The 19421-nt window shown below is 45.1% G+C and overlaps 1 protein-coding gene across 8 annotated transcripts in view; it reads left to right on the plus strand.

Moving 5' to 3' along the window:
• The window catches only part of LOC147012777 (tenascin-N-like), a 342994-nt gene that overhangs the window by 207847 nt on the left and 115726 nt on the right, over positions 1-19421 (plus strand). For 4 of the 8 annotated variants that reach the window (XM_085853961.1, XM_085853957.1, XM_085853959.1 and 1 more), the window contains exons 25-28: positions 475-607; positions 1448-1575; positions 3873-4005; positions 5094-5248. In XM_085853961.1, the coding sequence (XP_085710087.1) occupies positions 475-607; positions 1448-1575; positions 3873-4005; positions 5094-5248 (549 nt within the window). Of the gene's footprint in view, positions 1-474; positions 608-1447; positions 1576-3872; positions 4006-5093; positions 5249-14804; positions 14902-15170; positions 15333-19421 lie in introns of all 8 variants that reach the window. The other 4 variants (XM_085853955.1, XM_085853953.1, XM_085853954.1 and 1 more) reach the window with 2 other exon arrangements.

Consider the following 19421-nt stretch of genomic DNA (forward strand, 5'->3'; position numbering starts at 1 on the left):
ATATACTTATACAATTTTTGGTCAAAATCCCATGACTGATTCACAAGCTCGCACTGTAACAGAATTTTTACCTAACGGGACATTTGACTTCTTGACTTTTGACCTTGACCCCATAATCTAATCAGTTTATCTTTACATCCTTATACATTCTTGTACCGAGTTTGACTTCGATCCCTTCAGCCGTTCTGAAGTTATTGTGGGAACGAAAACCTATCACGGACGGACAGACAGACAGACAGCCGGACTTCCATATTCTCTTCTCTCTTCCCTTTACAACCCAAAAACATAATGCCTCCAGCGACTTCGTCAGCGGAGGCATAAAAAAAATCAAAATTGACAACGAATGCCACGTCCTCATCTAAACTTTTGAAGAAGCATCAGACAAATATTTATTGCACGGAGGAAGGATGATTCCTCAGTGCGGCACCTACACCTACACGCTATCGAGTCTGTTCATGGCTTCTGTGTGTGCAGGAAGTAAATATCGATGAGACAGCAACGAGCCATCGGCTGGTCGATTTAGGCCCTTCATCTCGCTACACGGTCCAGCTCTACGCTGTTAGTGACACCGGGCAGAGTTCTACGATTGATACCGTCTTTTCAACTGGTTTGTATCAGTGATTGTATTGTCACCAAAAAAATTCAAACAAGATGCCATAATACATGCGGGTCCACAAATAACTAACTTCATACATAATTATCCAAATATTATATATAATTCATAAAACTGATAAGTATTTTTGTGCAAACTTATTTATTTGTCATTTATTCAGCAGAGGAATTAATACTTTTGGTATATTTATGTAAACCACACAATAATTCCACACGATTTGTGTTTGCTGTATTTTCCGAAACCTATTTTGGCCGAGTGTTGAGGAAAGTGGACTGACGTTCCGTGTTCAAATCTGTTTCAACATAGCAGGATGATGGATTATCTTTCTAAGCTAATGAAACATGAAACGCAACCATGGAACCTGAGCCGGTCTCAGTGACCATGTCACTATCAGATTACTGATGAAAACCCAGATGGCTCACTAATGACCTCCACAAAAGGTTCATTACTGCGCAGCAACTGCAGCTCTCACTGACATGTCATGTCAGCCTTCACTTTGAGGTTGATTCCTAACGCCCTCATTGAACTCGGGATTGGTGTGAAAATGCTTACTTGGAAAGACAGGACTGCACACAACCCCCACAATGACCACCCAAAAATATTTTACAAGTTAAGGTGTATCTTTCTTTTTTTGCAATATTAATAATTGTCTTTGGTTTAGTCACTCACTGTGCAAGCAGGCATAAGAGAAGCCATGTGAGTGTGTTTTACATTTGTGTTATGTGGCAGAGTAATATCCTCATAAGTCAGTCATATATTCTTTTTCAGTCATATATTCATATATTCTATATTCATATATAGTCAGAACCGATTTTGCATCTCCTGTGGGACCAGGTCTGGATCCTCCCAGAGACTTGGATGTGCGAAATGTGGATCAGAACTCCGCCACGGTATCATGGCGACCTCCTCGTGGTGCGATCACGGAATATGTGTTCATTTACTCTGGTGATGATTTTGAGGATGTGAGTACGTACTGTATATACTCTGACCAACCACTCTGTCTATTAAGTACCCTTGGATTTTAATGCATTGCTTTTACTTGTAATTACTGTAAACTTATAAGTAGTTGCACATCAATCAATGTTAAAGATAAAGTTTGCGTTATCCACTGTGTATTATGGACGCAAGGGGATGGAGAGCTAGTTGTAAGGAGTTGTAGCAGAAGTACGAAAAGTCAAAGAATAACATCTTTGAGATTAGGAAGACAATGTTGTAGGGTTGCCAATATGAGGAAGATAATGGGGGAGGGGCAGGCAAGTTGGGTAGGTCAGGAAATGTCAAGTATGGGAGCATGCGCAAGAGCAGCATGTCGCTGCGTCCACTTTCTGCCGGTACTCCAGGGACCTCCATCTGGCCATCCCACAGGCAAATGCTTGGCCCATCCCCATCTCCTTGAGATGCTGATCAACCTGCTGCAACCATGAAGCACGTGGTCGGCCCATTGGCCTCCTCCACTCACAAGGTTCCCTCGATGAGAGAATCTGGAGAGCAAGATCAACATCAACAAAACGAGCCACATGTCCTTGCAGCCACAGCTGATGCTCATGGACGATCCATCCATCCATCGGGACCATACTCTGTGCAGAGCATTGGTGCTGCCTAAGCAGTCTCCTTGACTATTAGGTACAATCATGGATGGGTCGCTTATGGACTATGCAGGAAACAAATCTCATTTGAGGCTCTCTCAGCAACAGTTCATTGAACAAAAAGTCCAACTAGCGATGGCAAAGGATTCTCCATAGAGACCTAGTACCAAAGGAATGAAGTCTGTCTCAGATCCCTGGTCAGAGTCAAGGTCTCCCATCCATAGAGCAATAATGGAAGCACCAAGGACCTGCAAACTCAGTCTCTAATCCTCCCACACAGGTACCGATAGCATCACTCCCCATGATCCAGTGAACCCATGACTCCCCAGGCCCAACCCAGACATCTATTGTCCTCTGGCTCACAGCCAGCAGAGACATGAATATCACTGCCAAGGTAAGTGAATCTCTCTGTGACCTCAATATCGTCACCGCAAGCAGTTACAGACAAGATAGCAGCATCCAAGATGTCATTGAAAGCCTGGATGTTAGTTTTGACCCAGGAAACCCATAATCCCAGCAGTTCTGACTCCTCATTCAGCATGTCGAGGGCCCCCAAACGGATATCCAGAGTCTCCGCAAAGATGACTGCATCATCTCCTAAATCAAGGTCACAGATCTTGAAATTCCCAAACGATGCACTGCAGCAAGATCTCTCCAACATCCACCCCATGATCCAGTCTATACAAGTGCTGAAAAGTATGGGCCATTACACACCCCCGAGGAACCCCAGTAACAACTGAAAATAAGTCAGAGATGGTCCCACCACATCTCACAGCGCTCTCAGTACCAGAGTATAGTTCAGACATTAGGTTGATCAGTTTTGGTGTTACCCCACGAAGACCAAGAATCCTCCAGAGGGAATCCCGGTTCACTGAATCAAATGCTTTGCAGAGATCAACATAGGCTGCAAGCAGCCCCTTCCAAAACTTTCGTTTGCGTTCGGTGAGGAACGCGAAGGGCAAGGATACGGTCAATGTTGACCTCTTTGGTGTAAAGCCTGACTGCTCTGGGTGCTGGTGCTCAAGCAGATGGTGGTGAACCCCATCAAGAATTATCCGAGGGAAGACCTTGCCCAGCACTGAGAGCAGCATCACCCTTCGGTAGTTGTTGCAGTCCTGCTCTTAACCCTTCCCTTTCCAGAGAGGGACAACCAGGCCCCTCTTCCAGTCAGTTTGGATGATGCCTGTGTTCCAGGCAGAGCACAGTACTGCATGCAATGACATGAGTACAGCATTTACAACAGCCTTGAGAAGTTCAGCATGGATGCCACAGATCCCAAGAGCTTTACCCCATTTCAACCAGACAGAAGAAAAGGGAGTTGTCCGGGGGGGGTGGGAATATGAGACAGTGAAAGGAAAATAATTGGGATATATGGCACATGCAGAGGTTTGGGGAGGGGTGGGGGCATTGATAAAAATGCCAACTATTGTTGCAAATGTAATAACATGCCTAAAGGGGGAATTTGAAAGCCATAAAGTTTGTACTAGTAAAATGACAACACAGCAGAGGTATCAGACAAGTAGCTAGAAACTTATAAAGGTGGGCCCTGAAAATTTTGAAGAGGTAGAGGTTAGTGGAGGGTAGACAAAGCTTGCCTCAGCTGGATCTGCCTACAATACATGTGTGATGCAAACGAACATGCAATCAGCTTTGACATACATCTGCTTTCCCAGCAAATACATTTGGACAGGAGAGCAACAAGCTACAAGTTATCTGGCCTTCACCCTTCAACTCTCTACTCTGTCAATCTGTACGCTGTCAGTGGAACAGAGCAAAGTACCACCATCGGCACAGGTTTTACAACCGGTAGGAACAGAATGCTCTCGCACTTGAATGCTTTACTGTGTTATTAATCCAGACAAGAGCATACATGCAACAAAATAATTATTAAAAAATAATCATTGCTTATTATTGGAGAGAGTGGCCTGTTTTATTACACAATTATGAGTGGATTGGTGCAATGAAGTGGTTAGCCACACTTCGTGGATATTGATGTAATTTTTTTTTTAAAGTTTGAAGCATTCCTTAATTGCCATCAATATTGCAAGATGTGCTATTTATTCACCAAAGAGTAGCATTTGCTTGTGGGCAATAAATGTCCTGAGGCACCTTTTATAATTTGCAGGCCAGTGTGTGATGTGATGGTACAGTGACCAGATTTGAAACTCCTGCCCTGGTTGAGCACTGCTTCAACAGAATCCTAAGGTGGTGTAGTAACCTGCGAAGGGTTAATGCTCAGCAATGGAAACATTCACAAAGACCAGTGCTGAGAGATGGGTCCTCTGGCTTCACATCCTTGTTTTTCTTCATTCGTTTGCAGCACACGTTTGTGGCTGGCATTATTTGCTGGGGGCACAACATTATTTGCTGCCACTGATGCAGTGTCCCCTATACGTTCGAGTTGGATTTTGAAACTTGGTCAGGGTACCGGCGATAACTTGCATACTCTCTCTCACCCTGGGAGAAGGATCGTGGCATCTTTAACATCCACCAACTTAATGCTGGCAGATGGGGCACCCAGTTTAACATCCATCTGATGAATAGAACAGACATTGATTCATAGCCCTGCCCATAAAACACAAGGACGACTGTTTTATAGCAAGGTAGGAATTTGAACCCAAGATAGACATCCCGAAGGCTTATCTGCAGACATATCGTCTATCCTGCCAGCCCAACATCTTTCTGATGAATGGCGCACACAATGATGTATCTGCGAAACACCAGGATGACAGTTTATAGATGGGTCGACATTTGAACCCAAAATCAACAGCTCAATTGCATACCTCTAAGCTATTCTGCCAGATGAGATGAAATACAGACATGTTCAACTTAATCAAACAGTTTGTTTCCTTTTTCCCGTATTTTGCCTCACTCTTCACTCAAATGGTCACCAGGTACGGGTGAATTGTTCGAAAATCCCAAGGACTGCGGGGAAATGCTCCTGAATGGAGAGAAACGGAATGGCGTTCATACTATTTACATCAATGGAGACAAAACAAAACCATTTCAGGTTTACTGTGACATGACCACCGATGGAGGTGGATGGATTGTAAGTATTGCCTGTTATCTTCTTTCTCTTTATTTCTAAAAGTATTGTGTTTTTGTTCATGAGTGGTATGGTGTAAGACACATCAAAACAGAACATATTGGAGGCAGAAGTTCGGAATATCTCTCTATGGAAGACGTTTTTATTCGGCAACAAGTGTCGTTAATGAAGCAGAAGTTTTGTAAAATATATACATATATACTCTGTTAAAATATATGGTTTTGTTAATATTGGACCAGGAACTACTGTATATGCCACATGGGCTATTGCCATGTGGTGTCGAACCAAAAGGATGTTTGCCACACACCAACCTGCCTCTGCCACACACCAAACTGCCTCTGCCACACACCAATCTGCCTCTGCCACACACCAACCTGTCTCTGCCACACACCAACCTGTCTCTGCCACACACCAACCTGTCTCTGCCACACACCAACCTGTCTCTGCCACACACCAACTTGTCTCTGCCACACACCAACCTGTCTGCCACACACCAACCTACCTCTGCCACACAGCATCCCGCCTCTGGTCCAAACACCATCGTAACTTTGGTTCAAACACCATCGCACCTTTGGTTCAAATACCATCCCGCCTCTGATCCGAACATCATCTTGCCAGAGGAGAGTGTAATACCACATAGGACTGAGGTGATCCTTTTAACAGCAAGGCTAATAGTGGAGTCAATAACCTTCTGGTGTTTGACATCCAACAGCAAGCCAAACTGCCGAAGGAAATCAGCTCCGATGATGGGAGTGGGTACATTCGCGAGAATGAAGACCCATCTCTATGTCTGTCTCAAATGAATATCCAGTGTCATTGATCGATCATCAAATGTAGGGACAGCCTGATCTAGGGAGGGTCTTGGTGGTACCATACAACTTCCACTTCTTAATGATTGTCTTGACTGTACTCCAAGGGATAGGCCTTTGAAATATTTTTATACTCATCCCCTGATCTGTGCCTTGCCACAACTTTATCCCAGAGGTCTTTTGAAGGCTCCTTGGGGCTCATGGTTGAGTCTTTGCTGTGAAATTCACTACCCAGCAGAGGAAACCTACAGGAACAGCTGATTTTATTCTGATACAATCAGAATCACTACAATTTAACACAGGTGGAGGCCAATTAACTTGTATGATTTTGAAGGTGATTGGGTGCTAATTTCCATTTAAGGGACTGTCACAACTTGACGATTTAGCCAGCGTATGCCGACGTATGAAAAATTTGTCTAAAACGCTGGCACACATCGAATACGTTATGGGTAAGTTTTGTATACGTTAAGAGCACGCTGAAGCACGCTGGCATACGTCGTAGTATGCCGAGCTCGTCGACAAATTTTAACATGCTCAAAATTTTTCGACGTATGCCAGCGTATGACTCACACGTTCCGCATACGCTGGCCATAAGTTGTAGGCACGTTACGTGATTGTCAACACACCTCAAAACACGTTACTTGTAAGTTACTCATAGGTCGAAACACGTCGAGGTAATGTTTAGCGTATCCGAAACTTATTTCTAACCTATGAGTAACGTGCTTTGAACCTATGTGTAACGTATCTCCAACGCATATTGACATATGTAGACGTATTTGACGTCTTCCGGACGACCACAGAACTTACTGAACATGTTTCTAACTTACAGCTACCGTATAATGGTGTATTGGCAGCGTTTAGGGGAATTGGTATGTAAAAATGGGGTTCACAGGAGGAACCCGTCAGTGTTCCAGACTCCATGTTTTTTTTTTTTCTTCGGCATGACGGTGATGTTGACACTTCGATTTCTAGTGCGGTTATGATTTAAATCGTTGAGCGGCAGCGATTTAAATCGTTGAGCGGCAGCCTATGAATAGCCTACGCCACGTGATCGTCGGCGATACCCTGCCGCACGCTATGCATACGTTAGACTATCGTTGGGCATACGTTGTGAATGCCGACAACATGCTAAGCATTCGTTGGTATAAGTTATCTATAAATTATGGAAACGTTCTGTGTACGTTACTAATACGTTATGCATTTGGCCAACTCGTTATGAATACGCTAAAAACTTAAAAAAAAAACATCAATAGTTCAGCATACGCCAGCGTTTTACATACATTTTGATACGTTGCCATACGCTGGCTAAAACGTCAAGGTGTGACAGCCCCTTTACCAAATGTTTCTGCCAGCTGAGGCTGAGGATGGTTGCTGCCTGGGCCGGAAGAGGATGGCTTGGCCTGGACTGATTACAATTCTTTCTTGATGTGAATGGCTCTTGTGAGTGAGAGCCCAAATGTCACCACGATTGAAGTCATTACCAAAATACTTCAATAACGTGTATGCACTGCCTGTGTAGCATTCAGTAAAGGTGATACAAGGCCTTAGTCTTAAATCGCTTTATAACCTAAAGTCAGTCTAAACTGCCATGGTGTATGAAAAGTACGAAATAAGCTTATCCTATATTTCATCATTGACATGCAAAAGGTGATATAAATGTGACTATATCAGAATAACGTTCATTTCTAAATAAATAAATGTCACAAAAACGTCTGAGTCCTGAATTGGCAAAAGGAAAAAAGAAAACAAAGGAAAAGTGCCAGGCCGAGCATTCACTCATGTCTTTCTCCTCACTTCCTCTCCAAGGTACGAGAAAAATTCCTAGCTCAGGGTTCATTGGTCAACAAAGATGTGTGCTCATATTGAGCACATGAATGGAAACAACCTGAAGATACGTGGTTGTACAAAAAAACAAAAAACAAACAAGACGAATGCTTGTTATAATGGTTTCACATTTGTAAGACGTGCCCAAGATGTCAAAGGAAGTACATTTCCAAAAAAACTATTTCCAAGGAAACTTGCTCATTATCCAATCTGTCTGGCATATGGATCTTCTTATGAACTTTCACCACTTTCGTTGGTCTTGGGCCAATGTTCCAATTTTATTCTCGGTGACCTTTAGTGTCTGGCGAAATACCGGTTATATCAGAATAATTATTCACAGCAATATACCGGTATACCGAACAAAATCGGGATGAAAAAAAAGTCATCGGTATATCCACAAAAATATCAGTATGCCACTGACAAATCGAAGAAAAGCGTTTACAATCTTTAAATACCGTACATGATTTAAAAAGCTTTGATGCACTCGGCGACACCTGGAACAGTGGAATGTATGATGTTAAGACATACCAAGAAATAAGTACAGTAGGTTTTAACTTTTAACCCTCAGCATCCGAGCACCGTACAAGTAATCCTGTTTTTCGTTGCCCTCTTGGCTATTTTTAAAGCAATTGCCAATGTGTTATTTCAAATGAATCGGGTTTGCTTTAGAAAGCCTGTGACGAGTACCGACATGGTGATCCACAAGAGTGATACCAGCCTGTGCCGATTACCAGTAAGGCAATCCGCGATAGATATACCGGCCTGTGCCGATTTCTGGTATGTCAATGCACAATAGTCATACTGGCTTGTGCCGATTGCCAATACTGATCTCACTTTAAAACAAAATCATTTTTAATACAAGTTGACGTTCAAAGTAAAATTACCATTCTCATCATGGATAAAAAAGCCCCTTGTTGGAATACTTTGAAAAATTTCCATGTGTCAATGATGTGTGCATCATATATGAATACATAATGGACCTTTGGACAATTACATATTTTTGGAACCTGCGTTTAAAAATTATTTCTTTAATTTTTTATATACCGGGATGAGCCCACTGATATATCGACATCGGAAGAAATTGATACCGATGGAGCCTCGTGACCCTCATTCCTTTAATTTCCTTATCATCTGTATGTCACCAGATCTCTCTTGGCCATCCAACCATTCTCTTCTTGTTTGGGTCCTGGACTCTTGCTCTTTGCAGCATATCTTGATCCTCCATGCACAACATGTGACCAATCCATCTCCACCACCTTTCAACCTCTTTCTTATTAGCCATGTCTCAAGATTTTCTTACAAGCAACCACGACACTCATTAGAGAACATACTCTTAATATCAGTCTTCAGTTGCTCAAAAACATAACCCCTCTCCGTGCCCCCACTCCAAATAAACATCGGCCGCCGCACCTACATAGCATATTACGGTTGTGTGCCATCCCTCTATTGAACGATGAACTGGGCACACCATCTGCCATTATTAGTTGGTGGACATTAAAGGGGAACCCAAACACTCAGACCACCTGGATGCTAATCTATCCCTTGATACCCTACAAAATAGATATGAGGTGTCTTTTTCCGATTTGCGCTTTATAAAGTAAATAATTTTGCGATTAAAAGACTTATTATTCGTCTTCCCCTTCTCTTTCTTATTCTTCTTCTTCTTTTTCCTCTTTTTCTTTTTCTTCCTCTTCTTCTTCTTCTTCCAAACCTAGATCGTTTTGTGCTACACCGATGGCTGAAAGATCCTGAGTTTGCAAGAAATTGGACAAGGTTTGTCCGAGCTGTCCTAAGTTTTGAAATTCACTTTTGTGCTTGGAACATTTTACAGAGCACTGTTTTGAAACAACAGAGATGGCTAGATCATGTAGTTATCCACCACGATTGAGAGGGGATGACATCCCCACGATTCAGCAGAATAAATCGCCATCGCTGGAAACTGTAGCACCATCTCCACACAGCTACCAGCACATGTACTTTCTCTTCCTGTTGCTGTTGCCCAGCAGTTAGCACAAGAGCACCTGGAAATATTTATCAATTATCAACACAAATTTCTGCAAGTCAAATGAACCACCATCTATTTATAGTGGAGAGAAAGTATGTATTTATGTATGAATCATCTACTCCTCCGAGAGGATTTTACCAAAAGCTAAAACTTTCAGGGCCCCCTGCTTCTATCCCCACTCCTCCACCATCCCCACCCCGAAGCACCACTCCCCTCTCAACCAACCCCCACAATCCCCCACCAACCATCACCCCCACAATACACTCCACCACCCCACACCCCTCCCCCCACTCCAGCACGGTTCCCCCCTCCACTGGGGTGGGACATCAACACAGCATGACACAATACGGACATGATGGTGGGACATGGCATGGAGACGACACGGCATGACAACAGACACAAATGGCATTCTGGAAAAGTATGAAGCAGGATGAACCTGTAACATGCAGGACATCTGGTCAGCCTGCGATGGTGGGACAAAGTGTCCGTCGCCCATTTTGTCGGCGGTGTCCGAGTGTGCCCGGGTGGTGTCGGCAGTCGGATGATGATGGGTATTTATGCTGGAGTATTAATGAATACAAATTAATTAACTATTATTTAATTAACTGATTATTAATTAACTGGAGTATTAATTAACTGATTAATTAATACAAATTCCCTTATAACCCACCAAGTGAACAGAAAAACAAAACCTAACAATCGGTCGTGAACATGTGACTGGCGTTTTCATCTTCACGAGCACCTCCATTGTCGCCATCTTTGTACGAACTGCTCGCATAAGGGTTCACAATTCCCCCAAAGTGTTTCCATCACTAATTTTTTCTCCAATAGTTTCTTCAAAATCCCACTGATCAGTTTCAACATCCTGAGAACTTTCAGAATTGCTAATGACGGTGGAATGTACATCGGAACCCGAGCTCGAAATGCACTGTTTCTCTGTGTAAACCTCCATTTAGTTCGAGGTGGGTTTTGAGTGTGACGTCACTGGGGAAAATCGACACTTTATGGGCTTTTTTTTGGCACTTTGTGATTGGCGAAAACATTCAAATTTCTATTTTTTCCCCTTCCAATTAGACCGTGATTAATGATTTTCGATGGTTTTTCAGAAGAAAAAAAAGTTCCGTTTGAGTTCCCCTTTAAAGATCCCACGGTGTCCTTTGCAAAACATTAGTGAGTTATCACCAGCACCATGAAGAAATTTCAAATTGCGGTTTTCTCGTGCCACCCTCCTGCATGGAATGCTTGTACAATATCTTTTTCTGAACCTTCACTGCTGTAGAAAGAAGAAAGAAAGATCTGTGTTCAGCATATTGGCTAAAATTATTAGATGAGTGTGGCATAAATAAAAAAATTATTCTCGTTCCTGTTGAATTTGTGGCCCAGCCACCAACGTCTCTCCTCTGAGAGGCCATCTTTTAAAACAGGGGTCGGGAACGTGTGGCTCGCGTGCCAGGTATGGCTCTTTTGATGATTGCATCTGGCTCGCAGATAAAATTGGAGTTTGAAACTTGGAAAGCCCAATATTTCTCGCAGAAGCTTTACCTATAGTTTGAATGGTGTCGTGCTTCATTCACGTGCAGGGCTGAACTTGGCAGAAGGAGAGAAGAAAAAACACCTCCGAATTGTCTGAAGCGGTTTTTGTTTCGTCCAGTCATGCGGCCGACGCGAGTAGTGATTTCGGTTCCTCCAATGACGTGCCGCCGCCGAGACGCGTCACGGAATTCATCTCGACCAATCACGCGCCACCGCTGAGGCGACTCGTGATTTCGGTTCCTCGAATGACGTGCCACCGCCGAGACGCGTCACGGAATTCATCTCGACCAATCACGTGCAACCGCTGAGGCGACAGCATCCCAGAGTCGGCCGGCCGCGCCGCACCTCTCGAGTATGTCAGCCCGTGCGCAGGCCAGCCAGACTCACTTGGGTCAATATCTCCCTCTCTCTCATTTGCTCAAAGCTAACCCTTCGACGAAGAAGATGGCGAAAAGAAAAAAAGATGAGGAGTATCGTACATTTCAGGACGAATGGGCCGAAGAATTCGCCTTTGTGAAGAGATCAGGTTCTGTGGTGTGTCTAATTTGCAATGACAAAATTGTATCGATGAAACGGTCGAATATAAAGCGGCACTTCGACACACGCCATGCTACCTTTGCATCAAAATACCCTGTGGGAGACAGCAGAAAGAAAGCGTGCCAAGAGCTACTGAGCAGGGTGCAAGCCAGCCAGCAGCAACTCCGCGTATGGACCCGGCAAGGTGACTATAATTCCGCCAGCTTTGCTGGATCTTTAGCAATAGTGAGGAACGGAAAACCATTCACAGATGGCGAGAATGCAAAAATGTTCATGCTGGATGTCGCCAATGAACTTTTTGATGATCTTCCGAACAAAGACAAGATAATCAAACGGATACAAGACATGCCTCGGTCGGCAAGAGCTGTTCATGATCGTACCATCATGATGGCAAACCAAGTGGAGGAAACGCAAGTGAAGGACATCAATACAGCGCCGTTCTTTTCCCTGGCTTTGGATGAGTCAACAGACATAAGCCATTTGTCGCAGTTCAGTGTGATTGCAAGATATGCTGCTGGTGATACACTGCGCGAAGAAAGTCTTGCTGTTCTGCCAATAAAAGGGTCCACAAGAGGTGAGTATTTATTCAAGTCTTTCATGGAGTTCGCTCAAGAAAAAAATCTACGAATGGATAAACTTATCTCGGTGTGTACTGATGGTGCTCCGTGTATGGTGGGGAAAAACAAAAGGATTTGTGGCGCTTCTCCGTGAACATGAAAATAGACCCATCCTAAGTTTCCATTGCATTCTACACCAGGAGGCACTTTGTGCTCAGATGTGTGATGGGCAGCTTGGCGAAGTGATGTCGCTGGTCATTCGTGTGATCAACTTTATTGTTGCCCGAGCCTTAAATGCTCGCCAGTTTAAAACACTGCTGGATGAAGTTGGAAATAACTATCACGGTCTGCTTTTGCACAGCAATGCGCGTTGGTTGTCAAGAGGGAAGGTGCTTAGCCGTTTTGTGGCTTGCCTGAACGAAATCCGGACTTTCCTTGAAATGAAAGGGATTGAGCATCCTGAGCTAGCCGAAACTGAGTGGCTCCTCAAGTTTTACTATCTCGTGGATATGACTGAACATCTGAACGAGCTCAACGTGAAAATGCAAGGCATTGGAAATACAGTGTTATCCCTTCAACAAGCCGTGTTTGCTTTTGAAAACAAGCTGGAGCTCTTTATCATGGATCTTGAAACAGGTCGTTTACTACATTTTGAAAAACTGAGACAATTTAAAGATGCATGCACAGCAAGTGAGCCCACTCAAAACTTTGATCTCCACCAGTTAGCTGGCTTCACATCCAGTCTCCTACAGTCATTCAAAGCACGCTTTGGAGAATTTCGTGAGCACACTCGTCTTTTTAAGTTCATCACCCATCCAAACGAGTGTTCACTGAACACAGCCGACCTGAGTTACATTCCTGGTGTCTCCGTCAGAGATTTTGAAGCAGAAGTGGCTGACCTGAAGGCCTCAGACATGTGGGTGAATAAGTTCAAGTCACTGAATGAAGATTTGGAAAGAATCGCACGACAGAAAGCAGAGTTGGCGAGCAAGCACATGTGGACAGAAATGAAAAAACTTCAACCCGAAGACGAGCTGATTATCAAAACTTGGAACGCGCTTCCTGTCACATACCTCACACTGCAGCGTGTGAGTATTGCTGTATTGACCTTGTTTGGATCTACGTATGCATGTGAGCAGTCATTCTCACATCTTAAAAACATCAAGTCCAACCTATAATCACGTCTAACGGATGAAAGCCTCAACGCTTGCATGAAGCTTAACCTCACCAAGTACCAACCAGACTACAAAGCCATCAGCAAATCCATGCAGCACCAGAAGTCCCATTAATGGTGAGTATTATAACAACATTATTTAAAAGAATAAATTCAGAGGCTTATTATACTCACATTTAGTTGAATTCAGTCTTAAAATATATTATATGGCTCTCACTGAAATAGATTTCCAAATATTTTGCTTTAATGGCTCTCTGAGTCAAAAAGGTTCCCGACCCCTGTTTTAAAACTTTGGATAGCTGCGATGGGACGTTCTTGATTAACAGTTGTTAATTGGTGGTGTTATTCCCCGCCACCACCAAAGGTGGACAGAGGTTATGTTTTCACCCCTGTCTGTCTGTCTATCTGTCTGTGAGCACGATATCTCAAAAGTTATGGATGGATTCGGCCAAAGTTTGGTGGACAGTTTGGGTGTTTCGGAAGGAGAAATTAATTAGATTTTGGTGAAGATCCGGATACAGATCCAGATACTAGAAACGTTTAAGTGATTGTTCACCATTGAGTGATAGGGCCAAAAATGCTCCATAGTACAATATCTTTAAATGTTTTGACGGATAATGAGAGAACTTGGTGGAAGAGTTTGTTAGGTGACAAGAACAAGCTGTTTAGATTTTGGTGAACGTCTGGATACAGATCTGGCATATCAGTGAGATACTAAACTAAACTGTTCAGCCTGGCAGAGGTATGCGCTCTACCGAGTGCCATTCTAGTTTGTTTATGTATTGTACTTCTGGGTCTCTTGTGGCTTCAAATGTTGGTTTGTCCTGGATTTGTGTGTCTTTTTCCAGGCTGCGTGCTCTTGTGGGCCATTCACGTTTGTTTTCTACATTTCTTACACTTCCTCTTTACCTGTCCATCCATTACCTGGTGTGAACAGCCAAGCTCTTCCATGAGGCTCACATCCCCAGTGAATAAATGAATAAATAACGGAGTTTATTGCGTACAGTGGTGAAAACACCGGTAACGGCAGTATCTTGTCACTTGACAATTATACTCCGAAGTTAACTAGATAAGCTGAGACAGTCGTCTGAAGATGCATATTGTTTATATTCTTTTACAGGTCTTTCAACGTCGTCAGAATGGCAACGTCAACTTTTGGCAAAAATGGAGGACTTACGAAAAAGGCTTCGGGGACATAAACGATGAGTTTTGGATGGGTATGTCTTAATGGAATTCATGCAATCATATGCCTGAGTACTCCGATTGAAGTACCACACGTGTAGATTGTAGTTGAACTATCAAGCCAGCTAAGGATTTTCAAGAGTACATGATAAACCCATCAGGAACCTATACTTTATATAACACACTGGAATATAACTGAACTGCAGCTAACATGCAAAGTGTGTGTGTGTGTGTGTGTGTGTGTGTGTGTGTGTGTGTGTGTGTGTGTGTGTGTGTGCTTCCAATACATGGATGGTCCTCTCAGGACTACAGAAGCTACACCTTCTCACGGCTCAAGGTCGTTATGATCTACGGGTGGATCTGCGTGACAGTAGTCAGGCTGTGCATGCTGTGTATGACCAGTTTTCCGTTGGAAGCAGCCGCAGCCGTTTCCGCCTTGCTGTTGGTAAATACAGTGGCACAGCTGGTGAGTGACAGCAGAGATTTAAAGAATGGCAAACGATGTGTTTGATTAAAGAGAGAAGTAATTTTACACCTTTAATTGCGATGCTTTTTCTTTGATTATCTGGAGCAGCAGGAATAGTTCTGTAATATTAGTTCAGTCAGTTCTCAGCTATCTGGCCCTGGGTTGGATTTGCAGCAGTCGAGGTGCTCCATTCTGGAGTGGTCATCCGATTGAGGGGACAGGAAGTGGACTGCACCATTTACAATTATGTAGGTGTGAAAATCCATTGGTATCACACTATTGCTTACAATTGAGCCAGGCATTTGGGCTGATACCATGACTCTCCAGAATGATTGATTTAATGGGATTTAGATGGATGTGCTGCCTATTTGGAATTCTCATTTTATCCTGAAACTCATGACACTTTGATCCCAAGGTTCAAATCCCATTTGCTCATATTGGTTTGTCAACTGTCTCTGAATGTCCTTGTAATTAATGAAAATCATCTTTGTCCTGCATGTGATTTATATACCACCTCTTCCATCTTCCATACCACCACGTCAGTCAGGTCAGGTTCGATCTGTGACCTGCTACAGGTACCATGTAAACCTGTGCTAACCTGTTCCATTACATGGTCGGGTTGCCGGCGACTAAACCGTCTCCCCCACCAGGTTTTCTGGTGAGGAGGGTGTTTGGATATGGACACCCAGCAGGATTAAAAACAAAACCTGTCAAAGGGCGGAGGAGCTCTTTGTGAGCCAACGGCCATCCATATCTAGTGCCCAACTGTGTCTGGGGACGTCCTCTTGCAGTTGGGTTACTTTCATTAGGAGGTTGATGGCAGAATTTGCACTCCGGCCACCGTAAAACCCTTCATTCCGCAAAACGCAAAAAAATCTGAAAACCCGCTCCGTGGGAGTACCTCCTGTGCAGCTTCCCTTCGCAGGGCAGCTCACCGGATGACGGGATTGGGGCAAAGCCTTCGGGACCCCCGATCTTTGATGATAGGAGGGAAACCACGGGGTAACATCCCTGGGTCAGATTGGGGGAGAGTGTGTCGGAGTGGTGCTGAGGTGTCGTCCACCAGACGGCGGTCTCCTTGGGTTAACCTGAGGCGGTCCCTTCGGGTGGGTGCCTGGAATGTCCTATCCCTAAGAGAGGATGATCACCTGTCTCTGTTATCATCTGAGCTCAAGCGTTTGGACATCGGGATTGCAGCTCTCTCTGAGGTTCGGAGACTGGATTGCGACGAGATAATGGCGGGTGGTTACACCTACTATTGGTCTGGTCGCTCTGATGGTTACCATACCCAAGGAGTTGCTGTAGCTGTGTCCAATAAGCTGACCCCAATGATAATTGAGGTAACACCGGTCAACGAGCGTATTATGAGATTAAGGATTCGTCACTCCTTGGGTGTCATTTCCCTGGTCTCTGTTCATGCTCCGACTGAGGTGAGTGATCTCACCGTGAAGGATGCATTCTATGCCCCGCTCGAGTCTGTGGTTGATCAGTGCCCCAGACGAGATACACTTCTAGTCTTGGGGGATTTCAATGCATCGACTGGAACTGATAGGGATGGTTATAAGATGTGTGTTAGTCCCCATGGGTCAGGAACTATGAACCAGAATAGCAATAAGTTCCTTGACTTTGCAAGAAGTCATGGACTTAGGGTGGCTGGTTCATGGTTTCAGCGCCCACAAGCTCATCGCTGGACTTGGTATTCCAACGCTGGCGGTGTGGCAAAGGAGATTGACCATGTCCTCATTGACGGTCGTTGGAGGATGATCCAGAACTGCAGGGTCTACCGGAGTGCTCAGTTCCTCAATACTGACCACAGGCTTGTTGTAGCAACTCTAAAGATGCACCTTAAATCCTGGAGAATGGTACCATCCCAGCCTAGGCTGGATGTTGGCAAGCTCAGGGATGAGAGAGTAGCTGAGGAGTTTGCGGACAGGCTGAGTGGACACTTGGGGGGTCTGGGTGCTTTGGGGGGTCCTGAAGAGTTGTGGAGTGCCTTCAAGACCACCGTCCTTGATGTTGCCGGTGGATGTCTTGGAGCTCACCGCAGGGCAAAGAAGAATTTTGTCTCTCAAGGGACACTGGATACCATTGACCAGAGTCGCAGGGCCAGGCTGAATGGCAGAGCTGAGCTGTTCAGGGAGCTGAGGCGTAAAACTGAACGTGCACTGAGGGTGGACAAGGAGGCCTATGTGCGAGGAATCTGTGAGGGGGTAGAGCATCACCTGTGGACAGGTGATTCTCGTCCCGCTTACAGGGGAATTCACACATTGCGTTCATCCAAGCCCATCCCTCGGAGCACTGCAGTTCGAGCGGAGAGTGGTAGGCTCTTGACAGAGGAGTCTGAAGTGAAGGCCCGCTGGGCCGGTTACTTTGAGCAGTTGTGCCAGGCTGATCCCCCAGCTGTCGAGTTGGACGTCAAGGGTTTTACAATCCCTGTTGCTGAACCTCGAATCAACTGTGGTCCACCTTCGCTTGTGGAAACACGGGCTGCGGTGAACCAGTTGAAACGGAGCAAAGCTCCAGGGATCTGTGGCATCCATGCTGAACTTCTCAAGGCTGGTGGAAATGCTGCACTCGTGTCGTTGCATGCAGTTTTGTGCTCTGCCTGGAACACAGGCATCATCCCAACTGACTGGAAGAGGGGCCTTGTTGTCCCTCTCTGGAAAGGGAAGGGTGATCGCCAAGACTGCAACAACTACCGAGGGGTGACGCTGCTCTCAGTGCCGGGCAAGGTCTTTGCTCGGATAATTCTCGATAGGGTTCTCCACCATCTGCTTGAGCACCAGCGTCCAGAGCAGTCAGGCTTTACACCAAAGAGGTCAACGATTGACCGTATCCTTGCCCTTCGTGTCCTCACCGAACGCAGACGAGAGTTTCGGCAGTGGCTGCTTGATCTCTTTAATGTTGTTGATCTCTTTAATGTTGTTAAGCCTATGTTGATCTCTTTAAAGCGTTCGATTCAGTGAATCGGGATGTCCTCTGGAGGATTCTTGGTCTTCGTGGGGTGCCACCAAAACTGATCGATCTGATGTCTGAACTCTACTCTGGTACTGAGAGTGCTGTGAAGTGTGGTGGTACCATCTCTGACTTATTTCCAGTTGTTACTGGAGTTCGTCAGGGTTGTGTACTGGCCCCCACACTTTTCAGCACTTGTATGGACTGGATTTTAGGGAGGATGTCGGAGAGATCTCGCTGCGGTGCATCGTTTGGGAATGTCAAGATCTCGGACCTTGACTTTGCAGATGATGCAGTCATCTTTGCGGAGACTTTAGACATCCTTTTGGGGGCCCTCGAGGTGCTGAATGAGGAGTCGGAGCCGCTGGGATTACGGGTTTCTTGGGTCAAAACTAAGATCCAGGCTTTCGGTGACATCTTGGATGCTGCTGTCCTGTCTGTGTCTGTTTGTGGTGAGGATGTTGAGGTCGTGGAGAGATTCACTTACCTTGGCAGTGATATTCATGTCTCTGCTGGCTGCGAGTCAGAGGTCAATAGACGTCTGGGTCGGGCCTGGGAGTCATGGATTCACTGGATCATGGGGTGTGGCGCTGCCGGTACCTGTGCGGGAGGACGAAAGTCCGAGTCTTCAGGTCCTTGGTACTTCCAGTCTTGCTCTATGGATGCGAGACTTGGACTCTGACCAAGGATCTGAGACGGAGACTTAATTCCTTTGGTACCAGGTCTCTTCGGAGAATCCTTGGCTATCGCTGGTCGGATTTTGTGTCCAACGAACGGTTGCTGAGAGAAACTCGGATGAGATTTGTTACCTGCATAGTCCGTGAGCGTCAGTTGCGGCTGTATGGACATGTGGCTCGTTTTCCTGACGCTGATCCTGCTCACCAGATTCTCTCAGCGAGGGAGTCTCATGAGTGGAGGAGGCCAGTGGGCCGACCACATGCATCGTGGTTGCAGCAGGTTGACCATCATCTCAAGGAGATGGGGATGGGCCTGACATCTGCCTGGGGGATGGCCAGACGGAGGCCCCTGGAGTACCGGCGGAAAGTGGACGCAGCGACGCGCTGTTCTGGCACATGCTCCCATACCTGACCTGACCTGACCTCTTCCATAAGTCCTAAATCATAATAAAAATAA

The sequence above is a fragment of the Eptatretus burgeri genome, chromosome 14 (genome assembly GCF_056783735.1).
Source record: "Eptatretus burgeri isolate ZD-2024b chromosome 14, Ebu_testis_v1, whole genome shotgun sequence".
Taxonomy (NCBI): Eukaryota; Metazoa; Chordata; class Myxini; order Myxiniformes; family Myxinidae; genus Eptatretus; species Eptatretus burgeri.